Source organism: Oryza sativa, chromosome 1 (genome assembly GCF_034140825.1).
Source record: "Oryza sativa Japonica Group chromosome 1, ASM3414082v1".
NCBI lineage: Eukaryota > Viridiplantae > Streptophyta > Magnoliopsida > Poales > Poaceae > Oryza > Oryza sativa.
In genome coordinates this window covers 31,718,255-31,742,432 of record NC_089035.1, presented here as the reverse complement: position 1 = coordinate 31,742,432, position 24,178 = coordinate 31,718,255, and the positions used below count along the sequence as shown (strand labels likewise).

Here is a 24,178-nt window from a genome sequence, read left to right as displayed (position 1 = left end):
GAAATGGTGGTCCTGGTAGAAGAAAGCTTTGCAGGGTCTCGAAATGCTAAGTGCTTCACATTTCGAGTAGGCAAAGTGTTGTTGCGTCGAATCACAAGTTTTCGATTCGAGTTAACCTGCAGCCCCCCAAAGAAAGGGAATTTCCGTGAAAAGCATGCAATAAGAGAAAAGCATTATAGTCAGCTACACTATAAATTTTTACAATAAAGGCTCTCAACCATAACGGCTTTGAAGCAGCAAAATAGCATTGTTTTCGAGTATGCGAAGCATCCTTAACTATTCTTTTTACGAACGTCACACCTGTGCGCTCGAGCTCGGAGTACTACTGTCTTTATCTTGTTGGCTCGAACTGGCCAGCTGTGATTTTGATCTTGAGGCAAGAGATGCTCGAAGAGACCTCAGGGTATCTTCATATCCTTTCTTCTTCCAGTAAAGAACTTGGAAAGCCTTTACGACGGGTTGAGCTGCATCTCGAAGCTGTGCAAATTTGGCTTCATCATTAAGCATACCTTGGATATCAGCTTTAAGGGTGGTAAAGTGTTCACACCCATTTGAAAGCAGACAGGCCGAAAGGCTCTCCACAGCAGTCTTCGAGCAGCGAGATGCAAAGGGAGTAACACTATCTTTTAGCCCAATGGAAAATTCCTCGAACCATTTTCCCACAGCTGCTAAGGTATTTTCTTCCGATAGCAAGCTGATGTCAGCCCCTAGACTTCGCAACGCGATTCGAACGGTCTCGCAACTTTTCAGAAGAAGTTGGCGGCAATTTTCGCTCTCGAGCTCTAAAGCAGATATCTTCTCGTTTTGATTTTTGCAGGCAAGTTCGAGTTCTTTATTCTTCTTCTCCAAGACCTCAACTTGCTCTTTCATCTTGTCTTCTGATTCAGCGCGTTGTCGTGCGACGTCTTGATACTCAATGATTTTTCGCTCGAATGCTTTTTCACGAGCGAGTAATTTCTTCTTTTCCTCAGTAAGCAACTTCTTTTCTTCGGAAAGCTCTTTCTTTTCGCCGCTTAACTTGCGCATGAGATCGGTGGTGATTTTCTTCTCGTCGGCCATTCGATCAAGTTTGCAGCGAAGATAATCCCGATCTTTTTCAAGTTTAGTGATGCGATCAAGTGATTTCTTCCGTCGCGTGCAAAGCGCTCGAAGAGCTTTCCGAGCAACACCACGTTGAAGACGAGCAAGGCTTGCAGTCTGCGCATTAGAAAATAGGTTTTTAAGTCAAAAAAAATAAATAAAATAATAATAAGTAAATAAATAATAATAATAATAAATAAATAGAAATACCTGTGCAGCAGATACATCAAGTGCTGTCCAAGAGGACATAAGATCATTTTCTTCCAAAAACTCCTTTTCAAGATCAGGAGTAATCAGAATCTTCTCGAGTTCATCACCAATCGAACTCAGGGGGTGGCGATACTTTAGGTCATTCAAACACAAGTTTGGGCCATGATGGCTACTTTCCCCGAGTTCATTGAAATTAGGAAGACCCATAAGCCAATGTCCATCTTTTGCGCATCGTTCGCTAAAACCACCAAGAACGTTTTGTATCAGCTCTGGGGAAGGGGTTGCGATGAACGGCGGTGACGGAGGTGGAGTTGGGTTCGAACTACATGTAGTTCGAACACCTCCACCAGCAGCACTCTTCCCTGCTTCGGTTTTTTCGGCTGCATTGACGGGCGTTTTTGCCTTTTTTGCAACCAAGTCTCTATCAGCTCGAAGAGGGTTTGTTGTCTCAACAGTATCAACCACTTGGGTCGAACAATCTTCCTCGACAACCGTGGTGGCTGGGGCAACAACTTGCAGTGAAGCCACTTCTTTTGCCGAAAGGGCAAAACTAGCATCAGCTCGAATTGGGGTGACATGGATGGCAGAAAGATCAATACGGATATCATCCTCATCCAAATCTTCATCATTATCAATAACAAGTTGCACTCGTTTAGAACTCGGTCCAGGAGGAGGACTGCTGGCAGTTTTCTTCCTTTTCAGATCAGCTAAAACAGTAGGAGGAGGAACTGTTTTGCTATCATCAGAATCAGACGAGTCGCTCGAGTTGTCGCTCGAACTGCTACTCGAGTCGCTATCATCACCCGAGTCGTTCTCTTCTTCATCAGCTCCTTCCTCGCCTTCTTCTTCTTCTTCAGCATTTTCTTCCCCAATTTCTTCGTCAACATCTTCCACTTCAACATCATCATCATCATCAGAGGAAGAGGGCTTCACAGATTTCTTTTTCTTTAGTTTGGGGACAATTTCGGGATGAACGCGGACAGGGATATCGGAGCCTAGAGAAGCGAAGACCCGATTTTGCCTTTTCCCGTTTTGAAGTGTCAAAAATTTCAAATGCTCGTCCTTGGTATAAGGGCCAAGAAATTTCCGAACTGGGCGGACCATATCCTCTGGAATCACAACTACAAGGAAGAAGATAACAAAGGGAGAAAATAAATCTTCTTAACTAAATCACTTCTTCAAGACAAACAAGGTTTGCAGTTCGAAAAGGAAACTTACGATCAGACGAAACCACAAATGGAGGAAGACTGGAAGGGCAACTTTCGGGGATTTCTCCGAGAGTTATATCCCAGCCGCTCGAAAGAGGTCTAATTTTGAGAAGAACAAACTCTTCCACCAGGTCTCGGCAGCTAAATTTCGAAACAAGTTCTTCGATTCGAGGTTGTATGGCAGTGAACTCCGGCGACAAAGAGACTGATGGCTCGGAGACAGTTTTCGGTTTCTTCCCAGAGAACGAAAAAGGACAATCCTTATCATTCAGCAGGCTAAGAGGGATTTGATGATAAAACCACTTCGATTGCCACTTGTTCCCCCATTTTGCTCGAATAGCAGACACAGCTGGCCATGGACTTCCGCGCTTGGGATGAGGAGCAAAGTTTACACACCCAAACTTCGAGTTCTGTTTGGTGTAATGCCGAGTACAATGGAAGTATGCAAAGTCTTCAGCTCGAGGGGTCCCACCGCAGCTTCGAATCATCCATTCAAAAAGCCCAATTCGAACTAAAGCATTCGGAGTCAATTGAGGAAACTCAAGTTTGAACAATTTCAGGACCTCAACCAAGAAAGTGCTGCATGGGAATTTAAACCCGGCGTAGAAGAAATCCTCAAACACAAGAGTGTATCCCAGCTTAGGAGAAGGCCTTGATTCTCCCACTGGTCGAATTACAACGTTTCGACCAGATATCCAACCAACATCAACAAGATCGTTTAAGTTTTTTTCCTTAATCGAAGAGGCACCAATACCACAAGTAGTATCTTCGTGGCTTTTTGATTTCTTGGACTTCGACTTTTCCGCAGTTTTCTTGTTTTTCCCCATGCTGTGTAGTGAGAAAGGAAGAAATCAAGCAAAGCACCAAAACTCAAATGGAAGAAGGAAGAAAGAGTTTTAGTTCGAGTATTTTGTGATTTCGAGTTGATGGCAGAGCAAACGAGTGGTGGCGTGGGTCACGTGATAGCGACCCCTCCTGGCCTTATATAGCGCAGGGTGGTAAGGGTCGCGGGTTTACGAGCGGACGCGAAACCCGAAGCGACGCGACCCCTTGAGCGCACCAACGAAATACCGGCACGTGGCATTCAAAAAATAAATAAATAAATAAATAAATAAATAAAAATAAATAAAAATGAAAAATAATAAGAATAAAAATAAATGAATAGTAAACGTGGCGTATATGCATATTTGAATAGTGTGTTTCGACCGAATAGGAGGACGGCGGTTTTCCCCCTTTTTCCATAAACTCAGGCACGGTTTCGGCCGAAAACACACATCGCCCTTACCCGTGAGGGGCTTGTTGTAGCAGGGTGCAAACACCTTTTCCTCCAATTCGGTCAAAACACTACGAGGTTTTGCAAGACCTAAGTATCCAGAAGGGAAAACACTCATTTTGAGTGGGAACTACCTTTCCAAGAGGAAGAACACCTTTCCAAAGGGAAAATACCTTCCCAGAGGAAGAACACTCATTCGAATAGAAAATACCTCTTCGGGTGAAGAACACCTTTTTAGGGACATCCCATAATCGCTAATACAACTACACATATTTTGGACAAGTTACAATTTCACAGGTGTTTTCCAAGGATGAAAGAGAAGGCAAAGGGGAATTCGAATTCCCAGGAGGAAGAAGACGGTCCAGGACGGAAAAGGCATTTTTCCCAAGAGTTCGAGGAAGAGCACTACTCGAACAAGAGAAGATGCCAAGGGAAGATTCCGTGGGGACCACCTTCAACCACTCTCGCCAGCTAGCACCTAAAAGACTAAAAGACCCCTGGAGATGTACTAGAATGCCCCCACAGACGCTGATGTGGCAGGGGCATTAGAGTAAACTTACAAAGACCCACAGGGGTAAAAATGTAATCTCACGTGTACGACCACTGGTTATAAAAGCCAGTCAAAAACCTGTAGCAGGACAAGACATCTTGAATACAAGAGTAATCCTCAAAAGTTGTGTTTGCTGTTCGAGCTAGTTTCTAAGGATAGGCGGGAAAACACTTCTTTCCGGCCTATCCCCGATCTTGTTCGTGACCTAAGGTCACAACAAGCTGCGACGGCGACCGATCGATGCCGCAGCCTCAATAGTGGCATATAATCCTGCTCGTTACGTTTGATGGCCCTCTACAGTGGCGCAGTAATTTCGCCACTGAAATCAGGAGAAACCCAGGTATTTGCTTCGCTATCATGGCACGGAACTTTTACTGTTGTGGCCTGGTTCAAGTTAATCTCGTGATTTTGTCAAGTTGTTTCTATGTGTGACGGTGCTTTTTCTTATGTGGGTCATGCAAATGATAAGGCGTTCTTGACATAGATTTTTTCTCTTTTAAGAACATGATGAAGCACTTGATCATCTGCACTCGCGATAGTTCGTTATGAATCTTACTCTGCTTTACTACTAGTACTACTTCAGCAAGAGAGTACTCACTCAGAAATTTGGCGCACGGTAACCATGAAAGATCCATCGATCTGTTTCTTTCAGACTTTCAGTGCAAATTTTGCATCTATTCAAGTGATGCCACTTCACCCGCCCAGTCATCAGGTGCCTCTGTCCGAGTCATCTCACTCTCATCGTTCCCTACAGCGCCATGCAGGTCCTAGCTGTAGCTGTCCTATTTTAGCCTTTGCTCCGGAACAAGTGAAACGTGAAGTGAGTTAAGTGACATGACCGATGATTAAGCTGGCTGGATTATACGATGGATTGCATCCACGCGGTGCGCCCGCAGAATTAATCTACGGCAGATAAAACTGCCGGCCGGTCGTCCCCTGTTTCTGTTTCCGGCAGCATGCTGTCACGGGCTGCACGATCTTCACATGTTACACGTACCGGGTGGCTGATAGAATAGCAGAACCAAGAGGCTCTCTGCCGCAACAAAACCGAATTCACCTGCCAATCACGGGGCGCGATCTCGACGTCCTAGGATGGGCATTGGCCAGGGGCTCCTGCACTCGACACGCAGGGCCCTGACGGTAACACCTGAAAACCGGGTCTATAAATAGCCGAGGCGCGCACACATGTTCCTGGCAACACAGGCAAAGCCGTAAAGTGCATCAGACTCATAGTGGAACGGACTAGTGATTGGTTGGCAGAGCTCGGAAGATTCGACGACCGATCAGACGATGAAGGGGTATACGGCGCGTTTAGTTGACGAGGAAGTCGAACTCGAGGCCCATACGGTAAGTGGTAACCATGCCATTCTAATTATCCCACTGCTTTTCCGATCCATTGGCATGGATACCGATCGTGCCGTGCATCGTTTGTGATCTACAGGAGGTGGATGAGCAGCAGCAGCAGGAGGAGGCGCGGAGCGTGCGGTGCGAGTGCTGCGGCATGGCGGAGGATTGCACCCCGGGATACGTCCGCCGCGTCCGGGCGCGCTTCGAGGGGAGGCTGGTCTGCGGGCTGTGCGCGGAGGCCGTGAGCGAGCGGCGGCGGCGCGAGCCGGCGCTGACGGTGGGCGAGGCCGTCGAGTCGCACGCGTCGCTCTGCGACAGGTTCAACCGCACCGTGCGGCTCAACCCCACGCTGTCGCTCGTGCGCTCCATGCGCGACATCGCAAGGACCAACTGCCTCAGCCGGCATCGCTCCGCGCGAGCGGATGCCTGCGCCGCCGGTGGCGCCTCCAAGCAGATCGGCAGGGTCGAGAGCTGCACGATGCCATACGTTTGACGGTTCGATCGCCATTACACCAATATTGTTGTACTCAATTGTATAGGTTACTGTTGACTGATGTTGCATCTAAATACAGTATTCCACTAACAGAATATGTGTAACTTTGTACATGACGTATTCAATCAGGTTAAAGAAATTTCGCTGATTATTTTGGTATGTCTGGTTCGAAACTGCTATCTTGAACGGTATCACGTAGCCCTTCAACCATTCAACGGCCACCATTCAACGGCCACGTAAGAGTATCACCAACCGTCGTCCTATTTCATTCCCAAAACTGATTTTAAGGGTTTTTAGTGAAAAAAAAATCAGATCCAACAGATTCCCAAAAGTCTTGCACTAGTTTTGGAGTTTCTATCTCCATATATTTCGTTATGTGGATTTGAGGGTGAGAGAGCGACTCACAATCTCTTGTCTGCGCGTTCTCTCTCCTTCTCCGCGCTTCTCTCCTTCCCGCGCGAGCGCCGAATTTTTCTGTAGGGAGCATGCGGGTCATGGTAATATCTTTTTGTGTGCATGGAAGGAAAAAAAGGAAATTTCTGTTGGTAGTTTAACAGAATAGTCCACTTTTAATTTTTGGGATTGAATTTAGGCTATCTCTTTGAGGAATGAGTTTTTTCACTTCCTATTTTCAGTTTAGGAAACCCAAAATTCAAATTTAGGGAATAGATTATTGCTAATCTATTGGTGATGCTCTAAGGGCTAGTGCAATAGTGGAAAATGTACCTACTATTAGCCGCTGACATAAGCTCTTTTTGCATTGCTGGAAGAAAAAGGGAGTGGAGAGAGAGAGAGCAGCCGTCGACTAAATTAACGACGCCTGTGCACGGGCGCCTAGACACGGCATGCATACGATGGATACTGTGATAGGTGAAAAGAATAGGTGAGAGATAATTAAGGTTGGCCCACATAGAAAGAGCATCTGTGATTGGTCGATAGCCTAGGAGAGAGAACCAAGGTTTGGCCACATTGAAAGAAAAATTAATGACTCAGTTAAATTTTATATTATCTTTAATGATATAGAAATGACATGTAAGCATCTAATAGATGGCTGCTTACTCTCTTATTAAACTTGCCCTAAGAGATGCTGCTAAATACGGCCGGGGCCCGAGATAACAAAAGGGTGCGCTGGAGACGGAGGGATATGATGGGCCGACTCGTAAAAGAACCTCCCACCTAATAAATTAACAAATCCGATTAACAAATGTGAAAAATCTAAGCGGTATGCAAAAATATAGCTATTTTTTTAAACGGGTCTCTTAAGCAGCCGCACGAAAAAATATATTTTCTTAAGGTCCGCTCCAAAGTTTAAGTTACCTCCTCTTGTCCCTCTTAGCATTTCAATTTTTTTTCAAGCTATTCTTATCTCCTCAGCTCCTCTCATCCCTCTCTTCCTCATACTCTTCTCTCTCACACACACTACTCTCTCTCGGGCGCGCGGCGGTAGTCAGAAGCACGATGGGTGGTGGGCAGGAGCACGGCGGCCAGCGGGCGCCCCACGCGTCGAAGGCGGCGAGGGGCGACGGTGGCCCTCCCCCGCCCGGATCTGGCAGCGAACGCGGGAGGAGCTCGATGGCAGCAACGACGGCCCTCCCTCGCTCAGATTCGGTGGTGGCGGCCATCCCCCACCCGGAACGGCAGCGGGCGTTTTGCGATTTTTTTCCCGGTTTTATTTTTCTATAGGGACAACATTCATACCCACACGTGAAATCAATTTTCATGTGTGGGTGCGCCACCCGTATGGAAAAATAACGATTCTCATAGACCTTTTCAGACAGACGGGATGAAGGTCCGCACGCGAAAATTACTTTTGGCCCGTATGTTAAAATTGTTTTTTTACTAGTGCACGTGGTTAGCATGAAAATCGCATGGTTATCGCGAGGTATACCTAATTTTAAAAACTTTACCATACATGATAACCACACGGTTTTGTAAACCCTTCCTGATGCCCCCTTTTTGTTTTTCTCCACTACTATCACCCCACTAGCTATTGAACTCCTGCATCATCCTAGTCCTGTTTTTTCACCCTTCGAACCTTTTCCCGTCTGTTCGCATTTTTGTTGTTGCAGTGATGTGCCTTATTTCCAGTTACCAACCTTTTTTTGTCTGTTGTTTGTTTTGCAGGTAATTGTCATGGTGATTATATTGGCACTGTATATTGTTCTTGTAACCATTTGTTTCAAGGGTATGACGGTCTGGCCGGGCAGCTATTGGAACAACCATCTTAATCACGCCTTGGTACTTACTGACCCTCTAAGGGCAATGCCAGTTTTAAGAGACATCTACATAGAAAAGTTTGCAATGAACCCTGCAACCTACCGTCTGGAAATATGTTAAACTATCAAATCAATGTCGCTGTATGATAGCAAGAACACCTTCTCTGTTAAGGCGCCTGATTAATCTTAGAGCATGTGCATTGTTGAATTTAGAGAGGGTTCTATAGGAGAGAGAGAAGGTGATAAGGCCGATTCTACGCATTGCAAGATTCTCCCTGTTGAATTTAAGCATAGTGACAGGCATCAGTGCTAGTGTAGAAAAAAGTATATTGGACCCGCATGTCAGATATCATTGCTCCCAGAAATAAAGTGGCCAATCTCTATTTCCTTTTTTATTCACGTGGGTCCCAATTAAAGAACACGTGGGTCCCAATTTGATCGGCCTGAGCTTCGCCACCTCAGCGCCAAGGCGTTTGGTGCTGACCTTCGGCTCTAGTACACCTTCACCGCGAGGGGGTGAGGGGCTAAGTCCCCAATCTCAGCGTCAAATTGCTTGGTGTTGAGGTCGGGTATGTTAGCGTCAGTGTGGTCGGTGCTGAACTTTGTCACGTGTGCAGTTTGGCCGCGCCTCCAGGGCGGAGCTAGAGTATTGGGGGCGGGGGGGGGGGGGAGGGGGGGTGCCTAGGAACCTGATTAAGAAAAATTTGTAGCTATATCTAACCTATTTTAACCATGTCTACACCCCTCAATACAAATTTAGATACCCACATTAGCTTAAACTTGATATAAAACAGAGTAAATTAAACAAGTGACACCCCTATGCGCCTCTACTCAACGGTTGGAGACGAATGTCAAGACTTTGTTATGTTAAACTAAGTTAAAATAAAATTTATTTGAATATACCTTTTTTTTCTTAAGTTCAGTTCAATTCTTATAAAATTTTGCAAAATTTGTACTACCCCTGTACTTAAAATAATGTCATTTCGAAAATCAACAAAAGCTCCATTACACGTATTTTACAATTGTTTTTCCAAAGTATATATCTATAAAAAATTTAAAATACAGCCATAGCTTTTTAATAACCTGAAATCGAATGCACGGGCTGTAAAACAGACGCGCCAATAAGCACGTTTATTTCCTACAGTAACTTAAAACTTTTCTCATCCTTTTGTTTATATGAATGAAAATACAGGTGGGCATTATCCCAAAGAGAGAAAACAAGAAGTATCATTGAAGGATTAGAAAAAGGAAAGCAAAAGAATTATTGCTCAAAAATAATCACTGCTCAAAAAAGTGCAACGATATTTGTTACACGAGCTCAAAGAAGGATTATACTCCCTCCGTTTCATCAAAACAGAGGAAGTAGAAAAAAAAGGAGCGAAAGAAAAATTCCCCGCAAAAAGAGCCACACGCCCACCGTGGGGCTCGAACCCACGACCAGGTTAAGAGCCTTGCGCTCTACCGACTGAGCTAGACGGGCTTCTGTATATGACACACGAACTAGTTTTCTCATCGTCGACCGAACCGAGCGACCGGTTGGATCCGTCCCCCGCCACCACCAACCCGTAGTAGTACCGCCATTAGAACCCCACAGCCTTGCCGCGGCCGGAGATCTCACCAGCCAATTCATCCATCCATCCAAGCTCCTCGTCACTCGCGCCGGCCCACACCCCTCCTCCCGCCTGGCGGCGATCCGGCAGATCCCGCCATGGCCTCCTGGCTCAAGGTCGCCGAAGGTACGCCCACCTCCTCCTCCTCCTTCCCCCCTCCTCCCGATTCGCCGCCCAGATCCACCGCTTCTCCGCGACTGAGATCTTGGCGCTTGTCCCCCCTCTACTCTCGTGCCAGCCGTTTACTCGATTGCTCCTGGAGCTATAATGCCAGTCGCTAAACCTAGCGAACTAGCCTTGGCGCTGTGCTTTGTCCGATCGTTTTGGCGCGCCGCGTGCATTTGCACCCAATCCGAACCCGTATCCGTCTTGTTGCTTGCTTGAATACGCTATTGGATGTTGGTAACGGGGAGCAGTACAACTTACCTGTTTTTTTTTGTGTCAGACTTGCTTGAAGTTGTCGACCGGAGGGCGAAGATTGTGGCTACCGAGTTGTCAGATGAGCAGTCTAGCCCTCAGCCTTCAGGTAGTTTTCTCCTTGGTTTAGTCAGTGCATGGTTTGCTGCTTAGAGAGCGAACTAATCTCTAATTTTTGTTTGGTGAAGGTTCAAGCAGTCAAGAAGGTCAAGCGAAGAAGGGAAAGCTGAGGGAGAAGGTCGTGACTGAGTATCCTCCTTGTGCATACAAAATGTGCTTGGGAACCAATGGTTTACATTTTGTGCTAAATTGCATCGCAGGGTCCATTGAAGCTTGCAACTGGGGATGCTGGTAGCAGGACGGCTGCTCAGAAAGAGAGGAAGAGTAGGCAACCACCGCGGGAACGGATTAAGATTGAGAAGATCAGGCCTTCGCCACCTGTTGATTCATCAAGCGTCGACGCTAGTGCCAGTAAACCTGATGTCTCCTCAAGTGATGTTAAGGGACTGGATGATGATGGTGGAGCAGAGAAAGAAGAGAAGGTCGTCGTTGATCGTAAGAATGATATAGGTGCAGAGGTTGTTGATACTGAGGTTGAAGTCCAATCAACAGAGAGAAGTGCTGAGGATGCAGCCATTGTTGTGGATGGTGCTGCAGATTCTGGAAATTCAGAGGGTGCTGCTGAAAGCTCTGCTCCTTCCGTTCCAGATGAAAGATGTGAGCCAAGCATCAGTAACCAGGATGCTGAGATCGTTTCAGCTGTTAATTTGGAGGAGAAAGACTCAGCTATGGAAGTTATCCATGAGAAAAATATCAAGGAAGTACCAGACACACAAGTTTCTGGAAAATCCCAAGATTCCAAACGAGAGGGTTTGTCTGACTCACCGGAGAGTACGGAAAATCAGCAGGAACATAAGCTTGATTCTGGTTCTGTGAAAGACCAAGACCAACTTGAGGAGGTAGGTTGTGGAAAATTGTAGTAATCCAAGATATCCTGCATGTTATGTGTTCTCTTCCGCACAGCTACACTATACCATGTCTCGCTGGTCCTTGACAGGCTCGGGGTTTGTTAAAGAATGTTGTGAAAACTGGCCAATCAAAAGAAGCTAGGTTAGCTCGGGTAAGAGCAGTATAAGTTTGACCCTGCCTGTTATCTATGTTGTGGCTAGTTCATATGCTGACTTGTAGATTTATTTGTTACTACCAATAGGTCTGCGCTGGACTTTCATCCCGCCTCCAGGAGTATAAATCTGAGAATGCACAGCTGGAGGAACTTCTTGTTCAGGAGGTCAAATCATCTTACCAACATTCTTTTCATTACATTTTCTATTAACATTAATCTCATATGTTCTATAGTTTTTGACGCTGATATGTTCTATAGTTGTTTTCTCTATGTATTAATGTAAAACACTTAACAGAGAGAGAAATGTAGCTCATATGAAGCTCATATGAAGCAACTACAGCAAGAACTGTCAATGTCGAGAGTAGAAGGTTCACGAGCTGAATCTAACATGGTTGATGCTTTGACTGCAAAAAACGCTGAGATTGAGTCTCTAGTTAAGTCACTGGACTCTTGGAAGAAAAAGGCAGCAGCTTCAGAAGAAAAGCTTGCAGCTTTACAGGTTTCATCTTTTATTGCTCTTCTTAGAAATTTCTTCATAGTAGCCATGTTACTACTACTAGGACCAAAAGGAAACTATATGTTGTGTCCTAGTATCATTTATCATAAATCCATAATATAGTTCATTTTGTAGTATGGGTTCCATCAACACTTTTCACACTTTCCTGGTTCTTTTGTCGTTTTAATAGCTTAAAATAAACTAATGCAGTGCTTACATTTTCTTATGTTTGCTATGTTAAGTACATGTTTTGTGTTGTGGCTGTCTTGATCTAATTGTTATTGCTTTGTAACATGAGCTTTCTTTCATCCAGGATTTTCTTTTTTATATGTTCTTGTCTTCTGTTTTGACATTGTTGGCAACTTGGTTGCTGCAAACACTGTAATCATTGGCTGTAGCTTCTACTGAAGCAAAGGCCTGATTTACCCATTATCTAAAAAAAAAAGAGTACCCTTTTAAATTTCTTGAGAATAAGGTCTGAAGATTGGCATACTCAATTATTTGGAATAAGATGAATCTGGAAATTTCACAGTCATTCCAAGAATTCAAGATGTGGATTCTTGGTGCTTTGATATCATCCACTCTTGCATATCTTAGATTCTTCTAGGTCATGATTGCAATTTAGCATAACAAAATCATGGAAAATCTGCTCCCTAGCTGTATTTTAGGTCTGAGAGTTATGAGGTTCATCTGGTTTTGTTCCAGTGTGGGCAGTGGCGAGCCATCAAATCTAAAATGCATGTTTTTTTTTAAAAAAAAGAATATGCATGTAAATGTTGTTAGATATCACTTTAAGTCTTGCAGTTTCTCTCTGCAGCAGTTAACTTAATAATATGTTATTTTCTAGAAACATACCTTAAACGAAATGGCTGTCCAGTGGTCTTGAACATTTGTTGTGTTTTATAGCTCAGTCACACAATTGATGCTCTCAGTACATATTAATCTCATTGTCTGTTGAAACCAGGAAGATATGGATGGTCTCAAGAGGAACCGTGAACTTACTGAAACTAGGGTCATCCAGGTTAGTAACAAAGGTTTCTTCGAGTAGAAAATTCTGTCCCCACATTTTCATACAGGTATATTACCTTCATATGTGTTGTTTACTCTTTAGGCTTTACGAGAGGAACTTGCTACGGTAGAGCGCAGGGCTGAGGAGGAGCGTATTGCACATAATGCTACAAAGATGGTAATTTGTCAAATTATATTCTATTTGCTACATTGTTTACTCATTGTTTTTTCTGTTTAGTTTTAATAGTCTCTACTATAATGCAGGCAGCTGTTGAGAGAGAAGTCGAATTAGAGCATCGAGCTGTTGAAGCATCAAATGCTCTTGCTAGAATCCAGGTAATTTTACAAGGTATAACTACCAGGCATGAGCAAAATCTATTTTGCTAGGATGTCAAGTTATATGGCCGAAAAAAAATCAACACTAACCAGAAAATTGCGTAATGGTGTTGAGCAGATGTTTTGTTCTAGTTAATCTCCCATGCTTGACACATTAAGGCTGCGTTCATTCCTTGTGTCTGGGAACTAATCTCCGCGCACGCAAAACAGAGCAACTCAAATAATTAATTACTGTATTAGCCATAATTAATTAAGTATTAGCAGTTTGCATATAGAAACTTTTTGCAAAAAACACACCGTTTAGCATGCATGCGAAAAAACGAGGGAGATGAGTTGAGAACTTGAACAAAAGAACACAGCCTAAAGGACCATATACCTTAGCCAGATTCTGTTATTTTTCTACAGTTACTACTTCCTCCGTTTCACAATGTAAGTCATTCTAGCATTTCTCACATTTATACTGATATTAATGAATCTAGATAGATATATATGTCTAGATTCATTAACATCAATATAAATGTGAGAAATGCTAGAATGACTTATATTGTGAAACGGAGGGAGTAGCTTATTACATTCTGGAATAGGAAGAATGAGTACTCTTTGAAGTGCATTAATATGGTTATTCCAAAACATATCAGCATGTGTTGTCTACTCAGCTCCTCACTGGTTTGTTTGTTTTGTTCTCCATAAGCTAAATTTGATTATTTTTTTTCAGTATAGGTTGCCCTTACAGCAACTTGCACTTTTCAACTACCAACATGAACTAATTCAACATTCTAAAGGGCCTTAACTGTGATTTGAAAGATGGAGACGTTATTTACTTATTTTTATTTAAGAGTTTTATCCTTAAAGCGAGGATCAGAACAGTTACTGTAAGAAACAGTAATTCAGGACTTCAGATAGAAAGTTTGGCAACTTATATGTTTCCCATGATGTGCGCCATTCAGCATCTATCATTTTGATATATTTCCATCAAATCACACAGCCTTATACTTTATAATAAGCTAATTTGTTTATATTCTACTAAAATTGTATTTCCATTGATCTCTAACCTTCCAGCACTATCATTGCTCTGGATAAACTGTTGCAGTTTTTATCGTGTTTATAAAAAGATAGCAAATTTAGTATCTCTACTGTTTTGTTGCCGTCCAGAGAGCTGCTGATCAAAGCTCATCTAGAGCAATGGAATTGGAACACAAGGTGGCTGTGCTTGAGGTAAGTTATTTTTAATATTTCGTGTGAAATGTGAACTGGTTTGTTTGTGCTAGTCATTGTCAGTACTCTGGATATGTCATAGGTTGAATGTGCATCGCTGCAACAAGAACTACAGGAGATGGAAGCTCGTAATCGCCGTGCTCAGAAAAAGCCTTCTGAAGAAGCTAATCAAGTTATTCAGGTTAGAATCAAAGCGCCTCATGTTATCCACAGCTTGATATTGAGCTGTGCTTTTAGCGTACTCTAGTTCAATTTGAAATGCTCTTTGCACAAGGGAAATATAATTGTTACTTACCCTGCAAATGGCTAACTGCATTTTTTGAGTCAAGTTATATCCTGAAATATAACATTCTGGGTATTTGTTCTTTTCTTACCACTGCGGTTTGAAAAACAGATGCAAGCATGGCAGGAGGAGGTTGAGCGTGCACGCCAAAGCCAAAGAGAGGCAGAAACCAAGATATCATCTTTGGAGGTACTATTATTTCATAAGATGCCAAAGAATAATAGAGAATTATATCAATTCATGATGTTCCATTGGATATGCATAGCTTAAATTTGTTAAGTTGCAACCAGGTCAAGGTAATAGAACTGGTAATATGCTGACCAAGTACATTGGAGGATATTATATTACAATATATTTATTATACATGGCATAGTAATATATAATGCTTTACCTTAAGAAACTTGTTCATTTTACTAATTTATGTTTGTAATGTAGGCTGAGTTACAGAAGATGAGAGTTGAAATGGCTGGAATGAAACGAGATGCAGAGCATTATTCCAGACAGGTGAACTTGTCTCGCTGGTCATTGATGTTATTTTGTTAACACTAGCCAAATTATTGTTGCAAATATTGGACCTTAGATTGAATGGGCCAACTGGGCCAAACAGGTATACACAAAGCTCAATACAAATATGCAGAAAGCACCCTCAAGAAGGGAGTAAATACACAGCTAGCTATACAATACATCTAACACCCCCCCCTCAAACTCATGGTGGATCAACCATACTGAGTTTGGACAAAAAATAACTATGCTGAGCTCGAGTTTGCGCCTTCGTGAAGAAATCTGCTAACTGAAGCTCTGAAGGAACATACTGAAGAGCCACAACCTCATTTTGCACCTGCGATCTCATGTACGAGGCATCAACGCCGATGTGTTTGGTTAGCTCATGCTTCACTGGGTCTCGAGCAATGCTGATTGCACCAGTACTGTCTGACAAGAGTGGAGTCGGGGGAGAGACAAAAACTCCAAAATCCTCCAGGAGCCAACGCAGCCAAGTGATCTCAGCGGTCAAGGCTGCCATAGCTCGTAACAAAGCTTCTGCACTTGAACGAGAAACTGCAGTCTGCTTTTTGGTCTTCCATGCAATCAGAGAGGAACCAAGAAAGACACAATAAGCAGAGAGAGAGCGACGATCAGAGTGGTCACTAGCCCAAGTCGCATCAGAGTACGCCTGAAGCTGCAATGAACTGGAGCAAGGGAAGAAAAGGCGATGGGAGATAGTGCCACGAAGATATCGTAGGACACGAAGAAGGTGAGTGTAGTGGAGCTGAGTAGGGGCAGAAACAAACTGACTCAGAATGTGAACTGAGAGATGTCAGGGCGAGTGACGCCAAGATAGACAAGACTCCCAACAAGGTGGCGATAGCGGGTGGGATCTTGAAGAGGCTCACCATCATTGGGCCGTAGATGTATCCCAAGCTCCATAGGAGTGTCAACCACACGCTTATCAGTGAGGCCCGAACGAGCAAGGAGATCCTGAATATACTTCTCTTGGGAGAGGTAGAAACCAGAAGACATGGAAGAGAACTCAATCCCAAGAAAGTACCTGAGAGGACCCAAATCAGACATCAAGAATTGGTCACTAAGACGCTTCTTCACAAGATTAATGAACCGAGAGTCATCACCAGTGATGATCACGTCATCAACATATAGAAGAAGAAGGGTCCGACCACAAGAAGTGTGAACAAAGAGAGCAGGGTCATGGTCGCTGGCTTTGAAGCCAATATCAGTGACAACTGAGGAGAAGCGCTCAAACCAAGCACGAGGGGCCTGTTTGAGACCATAAAGAGAACGACACAGACGAAGAACCATGCCATCAGGGACAGAATACCCAGGAGGGGGCTGCATATAGACCTCCTCATGCAGCTCACCATTGAGAAAGGCATTCTTGACATCGAGCTGAGAAATGGACCACTGACGAATAGAGGCAACAGCTAACAAGGTCCGAATGGTGGTCATGTGAGCAACTGGAGCAAAAGTCTCACCATAGTCACGACTATGCTCTTGCTGAAAACCACGAGCTACAAGACGAGCTTTGTACCGCTCAAGAGAGCCATCAGAGCGAGTCTTTATCTTGTAGACCCACTTACAAGTGATAGGAGTGACGTGAGTAGGTGCAGGAACAACATCCCAAGTCTTGGTACGCTCTAAGGCAGCAATCTCCTCTGCCATCGCCTGTTGCCACTCCTGGTGGGCAATAGCCTCTCGGTAAGTCGTGGGCTCAACAATAGCCGCAGCAGTAAAGCCATACTTAGGCGCAGGCCTAATAGCATGGCGATCACGAAGATCATACCGAGAAGCAGGAGCAGGAGCTGGTCCAAGGATAGAGGGAGAGGACAACTCAACAAGGGGTCGTGAACGACGAGAGTAGTGCAGCGGAAAAGGTGATAGCTCATGTGGAGCATCTAAAAGAGTACTAGGAGGTGGTGATGGTAGTATGGGTGATGATGGCATCGGCGAAGGAGGTGGTGACAGTGATGGAGATGGCGTAGAAACCAAAGGGAGGTGTGGTGATGGAGACGGAACTGGTGGTAGAGAAGGAAAGGACCAATCCGGAAGAGTCAAAAAGGAGATAGACTTGACAGTGGAGGACTGATCACAAGTGGAAGAGCGAGGATAGTAAGGACGAGACTCATCAAATGTGACATCACGAGATATCCTCATGCGACGAGCAACAGGATCATAGCAACAATAACCCTTATGCTTAGTGCTATACCCAAGGAAAACACACTCAACAGACTGGGCAGTCAGCTTGGTACGCTCACGAGGAGAAAGAAGAACATAACAAACACAACCAAAGCATCGAAGATGACTGTACCTAGGAGGTGTACCAAATAGGCGCTCATAGGGAGTACAACCATGAAGAACAGAAGAAGGCTGTCGATTGATAAGAAAAACAGCCGTGGAGACAGCCTCAGCCCAGAAATGAGGCGAAAGATGCGAGGAGATCATGAGGGCACGAGCAGTCTCAAGAATGTGACGATGCTTGCGCTCAGCAGTGCCATTTTGAGCATGAGCACCAGGGCAAGAAAACTGGGGAAGTGTTCCCTGCTCAGCTAGAAAACGGCGATGGGCTGCCGAAATGTACTCACCAGCAGAGTCAGCACGAAAAACCTGTATGGAAGAATCGTACTGTGTGAACCATAGTAGCAAACTTCTGATAAATAGAAAGAAATTGACTACGAGAAGACATGAGGTAAATCCAAGTAAATCTCGAATAGTCATCAATAAAGATCACATAATAGGAATGGCCACCTTTCGAAACAAAAGGAGCTTGTCCCCATACATCAGAGTGTATAAGATCGAAAGGACGCTGAGACTCTGAGGCACTGGAAGAATAGGGGAGTTGCAGCTGCTTGCCAAGCTTGCAACCCGTACAATGTAGAGCGGTATCTCCAGAAACAGGACCTAAGACCCCACTACCAATAAGTGTGGATAATCTAGCACCGGATAGATGACCTAAACGACGATGCCACTGAGCAAAAGTAGTAGTGGATGAAGTAGCTAACGCTGAAGCAGTGGAACCGACTGACTGGCTGGTAGAAGCATCAGAAGGGAGATGTAGCCAATCAAGCTCCCAAAGACGCTGAGAGTCATGGCGCCTAGGACCAGTTCCCACCAGGAGCCCTATGCGACGATCCTGGACACAACAAGAGTCAGCCTCAAGTATAATCCGACAACCATGATCAATGATCTGACCAGCGGACATAAGCTGCATGGTTAACTTAGGAACATGAGAGACAGTAGGAACTCGAAAGGAAGAAGTAGAAAGTGTGCCACGACCAACAACAGGAAGTGAGGTGCCATTAGCTGTCTGAACTGTGAGAGGGGTATCAGGAGGACTCATAGAAGAAAGATGTGTGGAATCGGGTGTCATATGGAAGGAAGCACCAGAATCAAGAAACCACGAGGACAATATACCTGAAGAGGATGGAGGTGGTGGTGGAAGACTAGAAGCCTGAGCAGCAGACCCATGGGTGGAGGTAGAGGCTGTAGTCATAAGACGACGAAGGAGCCTTACAAGCTCTTGCTCGGTCGATGTGATCTGCTGAGAGCTTGACTGAGAAGAGCCCTGTCGAGAGCCCTGAGAGGTGCGACGACTCTGATCTCTCTTCTTCTTGTAGCACATAGAGGCGGTGTGCCCTGTCTTGCTACAGTACCCGCAAACAATGCCTGAAGGAGTACTAGGAGCACTAGCCGCAACAGGTAAAGGTGATGGCACCACAACAGGCTGGGCAGAGACATGGACCTGAGAAGGCAAGCCCTGTGCAACCAAGACAGAGGTGGACTGCTGTGCAATGCCTATACCAGCCTCACGACAACGAGTCTCTTCAGCCCGTAGCTCAGGCAAGGTCTCCAACAATGAAGGTCGAGGGCGTCGTGCCAACAGCTGAGCTCGAACAGGCTCAAACTCAGGCCTCAAACGAGACAAGAACTCATAGAGGCGAGTGGTCTCAGTCTGGACCCTCTGGCGCTGACAACAGGTACAAGTGTGACAAACATCAGCGCCCTGTAGGTCCATTTGACGCCACACCGCAGACATCTTGCGAAAGAACTCATCCACAGTGGCATCAAGCTGACGAAGAGATTGTGCCTCATTCACAATGGCAAGAAACATGGCATCGTTGCGAGGCTCGTACTGCTGGCGAAGACGGGTCCACATCAACTCAGAGCTAGCAAGGCCCGCAATGTCGAGTGATATGTCAACCTCCATGCTCCCAACCAAAATAGCCTTGGCATAGGCCTCCTGCTCTAACCAAGTCTCATATAGAGAGAGATCTATCTGATACGCCTCCATAGCAGCAGCAAGATCATCAAGGAGACCACGCTTAGTGTTCTCATCAGCATATGCCGGGATGGCAGGCTCAGCAGGCAAGGTTGGACAAGGCGGGCAAGGCCGATCGCTGATGAGGTAGCCCCACAACCGCTGGCTGCACATGTGTATCTGCATATGCAATGCATACTCCCGGAAGTTGAGTCCGTTGAAGATGACCGGAGGCTTCGGAAGAGAAATGGCACCCGGTTTTCCCGAGGGCGGCGCCATCACAGTAGAGGCAGTAGCTTTAGACGGTGGAAGATGAGGGAGAAGCAGGCGGCGGCAGCAGAGGCAGCGCCCGCCCGTGGCCACCCGCCCGCGAGTAGGAACGGCGGCGCCCGCGAGCAGGGGCAGGCAACGCCCGCGAGCAGAGGAAGGCGGCGCCCGCAAGAGGGGCGGTGACTCCAGTTGGCGTGGCGGCGACCCCAGGCGGCGCGGCGGCGACCCCAAGAGGCAGAGGCGCGGCGGCGACACTGGCGGCGCGGCGGCGACCACAGGCGAGGTCACAGGGCAGAGGTGGCGACGCTCGCGCGAGAGAGAAGAGGGATCCAGTCGCGTGAGAGGAGAGAGAGAGCTTCACGACGACGGCGGATGTGGAACCCTAAACCATATGCTCTGATACCATGTTGCAAATATTGGACCTTAGATTGAATGGGCCAACTGGGCCAAACAGGTATACACAAAGCTCAATACAAATATGCAGAAAGCACCCTCAAGAAGGGAGTAAATACACAGCTAGCTATACAATACATCTAACAATTATATGGGTTTTTCATGTTTGTGTTTAGATAATCGAACATCTAGCTTGGTTAATATAACTTCTGCAGTAATTCAGCTTATTACCAGATTGTTCTCACAGGTCGCATTTATTTATGTAAACATGTCTTATTTTTAGGAGCATGTTGAACTGGAGAAGAGATATCGTGAGCTCACTGACTTGCTGGTATGCTATGATTCAAATCATTGTTCTTTTTTTACCTTTGACATCTAGATTAATAAGACCAAGTTTATTTATGTATGGATCCATTCTTCCAGTACCACAAGCAAACACAACTAGAATCCATGGCAAGTGAAAAGGCTGCACTGGAGTTTCAACTGGAGAAATCAATAAAGCAGTTTCATGAAGTGCAGGTTCCTAAATTTCTTTCCTTGTCATAATGTTCTTGCTGCAATCAATTTCATCTATATGTTCTTATCTTACTCCATTATGTTCTCCATGTGATAGATGGAAGCAGAAAGGAGTAGAGTTGCTCGCAGATCAGCATCAGCATGGGAAGAAGATGCTGATATCAAGGCACTGGAGTACGTTCACCATTTCTCTTTTGTTCTGAACATCCAGGGAAACAGGAGCAAACCTTCTGTTCTCAATCACACCTGATGATTCACATAATGTTTAAAATGGTCCTTATATTTTCAAGTGCTGTTGTCTTAGACAATTAAGTGTACTATTTGCAGGCCTCTTCCTCTACATCATCGACACATGGCAACAGCAAATCAGCAGGTATACATGACCAATGGAAATCTGAAGGGCTGCACCCTGAATATTGAATTTTACCTTACTTTCCTTGCATATTCTGTTTTCCAGTTACAAAAGGCTGCGAAGTTACTAGATTCAGGAGCTGTACGTGCAACTAGATTTTTGTGGCGTCACCCCGTTGCTCGAGTCAGCCTTCTATTCTATCTGGTAAGAACTGCAAAGATTTTACTTCCTGTATTCTTGCTTTTTTAGCATATGAAGGTTGATCTATAATTGAATCCATATATCTCTGTTCCAGGTGTTTGTGCACTTATTCTTGATGTACTTGATGCACCGCCTGCAGGTCAGCTATGTTATACTGCTATTTGCTTTTGTGTGCTTTGTTTATCTTCATGCTTGGGTCATGTCGTCATGCATTTTGTTTATCTTCATGCTTGGGTCATGTCTGCATAGAACATTTTTTAATATCTCACTGACGCACAAAGTTCTTTCCCCTGAATAATCGCGACAAATGTGTTTGAATGTACAGGATTTTGCATCCAGAGAAGGTCCGACAGCCATGGGGGGGTTGGCCAACTCAGATTTGCCATAGCCTTTGGGGTACTCCTCTTTCTGTCTGATTCAAGCATTGCTTCCTGGCGCTCGCTCTAGACGCTCAAGGTGCCCCCCCCCCCCCCCCCTTGGTTTGATGCAGTATTAACCCCCCACAGTTTTTTTTTTTTTTGCCTTCATTGTTTCCTCCCCTTTTGTAAAGTCATGTTCTTTGCTTCCATGGGCTACAATCCATTCTTTCACACTTCAGGAGTTCATTATATTGATCACAGAATGTACAACACTATGGATAGCTTGACCCAATATACCATGCAATACAAACCTCTTGAGCCAATTCTTGCATCAAGTTTGTAGTGCACCGCACTGCACTGCTGCCCACCCGGTGCACGGTGGTTTAAGCTGCTGACCTGATTGTAATAACAATTCAAGCGTGTGATGCACTGTGCATTGCTGGATTGCACTGACCAGTTGGTAGGAAAGCAAGAGGGCTTTGGGCATGTGAGGGGTTGCACAAGTGTCTGTGTGGCTCCTCACTGGTCCCCCAATCTGTGCGTGTGGGTGTAGCGAGACTGGGCATGTGATGCTTGGAGTTGGAGCAGTGAAGCTAGCTGATGACAGCTTGAGGCTTTGGACAGCCAGGAAGGCCAGGACCTGATCATCGTTTGCGCCTTGTACAGTTGTACTCCAGCACACAACGGACAGCCATGACAGTCAGATATCCTCGCTCGCCCTGACCTGCTGATCAGTGATGATCTGATAACAATTGCTTCTGAACAGTTGCTCCCCGTTGTTCCAACAACGTAGGGCATGTTTGGAAGAAAGTCACAGGATGCCAAATATTTATTGGTAAAATGTGGCACACCATATTTCCTGCGTATGCTTGCTAAATTGGGTTCCACAGGTCACGCTCTTCTCACTCAACTACCACAACCACCATTCCATAGGCTGAGAGTCTCTATTGTAACGGTATTGCCGTTATAAGCTTATAGCTGCCGACATGTGAGTTTCATCCTCATATGAATCCACACGATAATGCCAGTAGCAACAGTCATTATGGCCCACTCTCCAACCCCTCATTCGATGAGGGGAATTAGTCTTTTTCCCTTTATTCTTCTTAACTTCCACAGCAATACGCGACGAGCACTTTACTTCTTGTTTAGATCCATTTGGAATGGCAAATGGCAAATGACAAAAGTTTTGGTATTGCAAAAGTACTAGTTGGTGTTTAGATGCATCCTAAACTTTTGCCATTCTAGTACTAAAGTGAGAGAGAGAAAGAGAGAAGGAGTGGTCCCAAAGCACTTTTTGGCACAATTTGCTACTATGAACTAGCAAATGCCAAATGCCAAATTGCTAAGTTTTGCTACTAGTGTTTAGATCAAAATGGCAAAAGGTGCTTCAAAGTGGCAAATGGAGGATCTAAGGGCCTGTTTAGGGCATGTTTAGATCCATTTGGAATGACAAATGGCAAAATTTTTTGTGGCAAAAGTTTTGGTATTGTAAAAGTATTAGTTGGTGTTTAGATGCATGTTAAAGTTTTGCCATTTCTAGCACTAAAGTGAGAGAGAGAAAGAGAGAGGGAGTGGTCCCAAAGCACTTTTTGGCACAATTTGCTACTATGGACTAGCAAATGACAAATGCCAAATTGTCAACTTTTGCTACTAGTGTTTAGATCCAAAATGGCAAAAGTTTTGGTGTCAAAAGTTTTGGTATTGTAAAAGTACTAGTTGGTGTTTAGATGCATGTTAAAGTTTTGCCATTCTAGCACTAAAGTGAGAGAGAGAAAGAGAGAGGGAGTGGTCCCAAAGCACTTTTTGGTACAATTTGCTACTATGGACTAGCAAATGCCAAATGCCAAATTGCCAACTTTTGCTACTAATGTTTAGATCCAAAATGGCAAAAAGTGCTACAAAATAGCAAAACTTTTGCCATTTTGGAGGATCTAGACAGGGCCATACGATGTTCACGTTGTGGGATTGTTCTATAAACAACAAAACACTAGGAAATTAATCAGTTACCCGCATCAGTTAGTCAACAAGTGCTATTTAGTTATCGGAGCTCACATAATTATTCACAGAAGAAAAAAAATACTATTCGACGATTCTCATTACATATTCACACTATCACAGAACTGGATAGTTCAACCAACGCCAATTACATGTATAACATGATACCCTAATTAATTTAGAAAGTCACTGATTCAATAATGATGGCAGAATCAATCGCATTATTACATAACAAGGGAACTAGATATGTATAAAGTTTTTCAACCAACTCCAGTTACATAGTAGCATGACAGCCTGGCCGTGTAATCTATTTTAGATGTAGAGGCCAGTTTAACAATTTTCTTAATAAAACAAGTAGATAGCATGCCAAACTGATTAACTTAAAAGTCTGTGCGATTCAAGGCATGTGAGAAATTAAGCGTCTTGATGCAATTGAACTTGATAAGATTGTAACATCAAATT

General features: G+C 44.6%; 3 protein-coding genes and 1 non-coding gene across 5 annotated transcripts; 2 read left to right on the top strand and 2 right to left on the bottom strand.

Annotated features, from left to right (window-relative positions):
• Window positions 1-1,528: 1,528 nt before the first annotated feature.
• LOC112938521 (rRNA biogenesis protein RRP36) lies at window positions 1,529-2,394 on the bottom strand. The gene is made up of 2 exons (XM_026024502.1): window positions 1,693-2,394; window positions 1,529-1,612 (listed from the first exon to the last, which is right to left on the bottom strand). Exons 1-2 carry the CDS (start codon window positions 2,392-2,394, stop codon window positions 1,529-1,531), a joined length of 786 nt encoding a protein of 261 aa, XP_025880287.1.
• A 3,086-nt stretch (window positions 2,395-5,480) lies between these two features.
• LOC107277855 (uncharacterized) lies at window positions 5,481-6,312 on the top strand. The gene is made up of 2 exons (XM_015791246.3): window positions 5,481-5,668; window positions 5,763-6,312. Exons 1-2 carry the CDS (start codon window positions 5,612-5,614, stop codon window positions 6,159-6,161), a joined length of 456 nt encoding a protein of 151 aa, XP_015646732.1. The 5' UTR covers window positions 5,481-5,611; the 3' UTR covers window positions 6,162-6,312.
• A 3,475-nt stretch (window positions 6,313-9,787) lies between these two features.
• On the bottom strand, window positions 9,788-9,857 carry TRNAK-CUU (transfer RNA lysine (anticodon CUU)). The gene has a single exon. It is a non-coding gene; the product is annotated as a tRNA-Lys (tRNA).
• Window positions 9,858-9,874: 17 nt separating this feature from the next.
• LOC4326171 (golgin-84-like) lies at window positions 9,875-22,574 on the top strand. Of its 2 annotated transcripts, XR_003239000.2 has the most exons (22): window positions 9,994-10,113; window positions 10,433-10,513; window positions 10,593-10,642; window positions 10,725-11,363; window positions 11,462-11,524; window positions 11,615-11,692; window positions 11,823-12,026; window positions 12,988-13,044; window positions 13,135-13,209; window positions 13,296-13,367; window positions 14,520-14,582; window positions 14,665-14,763; window positions 14,977-15,054; window positions 15,301-15,369; window positions 20,577-20,624; window positions 20,717-20,812; window positions 20,907-20,983; window positions 21,137-21,182; window positions 21,267-21,365; window positions 21,457-21,501; window positions 21,688-21,818; window positions 21,961-22,044. XR_003239000.2 is itself a non-coding variant. In NM_001401629.1 (21 exon segments), coding segments are annotated over 21 exon segments (2,130 nt in total). In that variant the 5' UTR covers window positions 9,875-10,085; the 3' UTR covers window positions 21,751-22,574.
• Window positions 22,575-24,178: the final 1,604 nt, after the last annotated feature.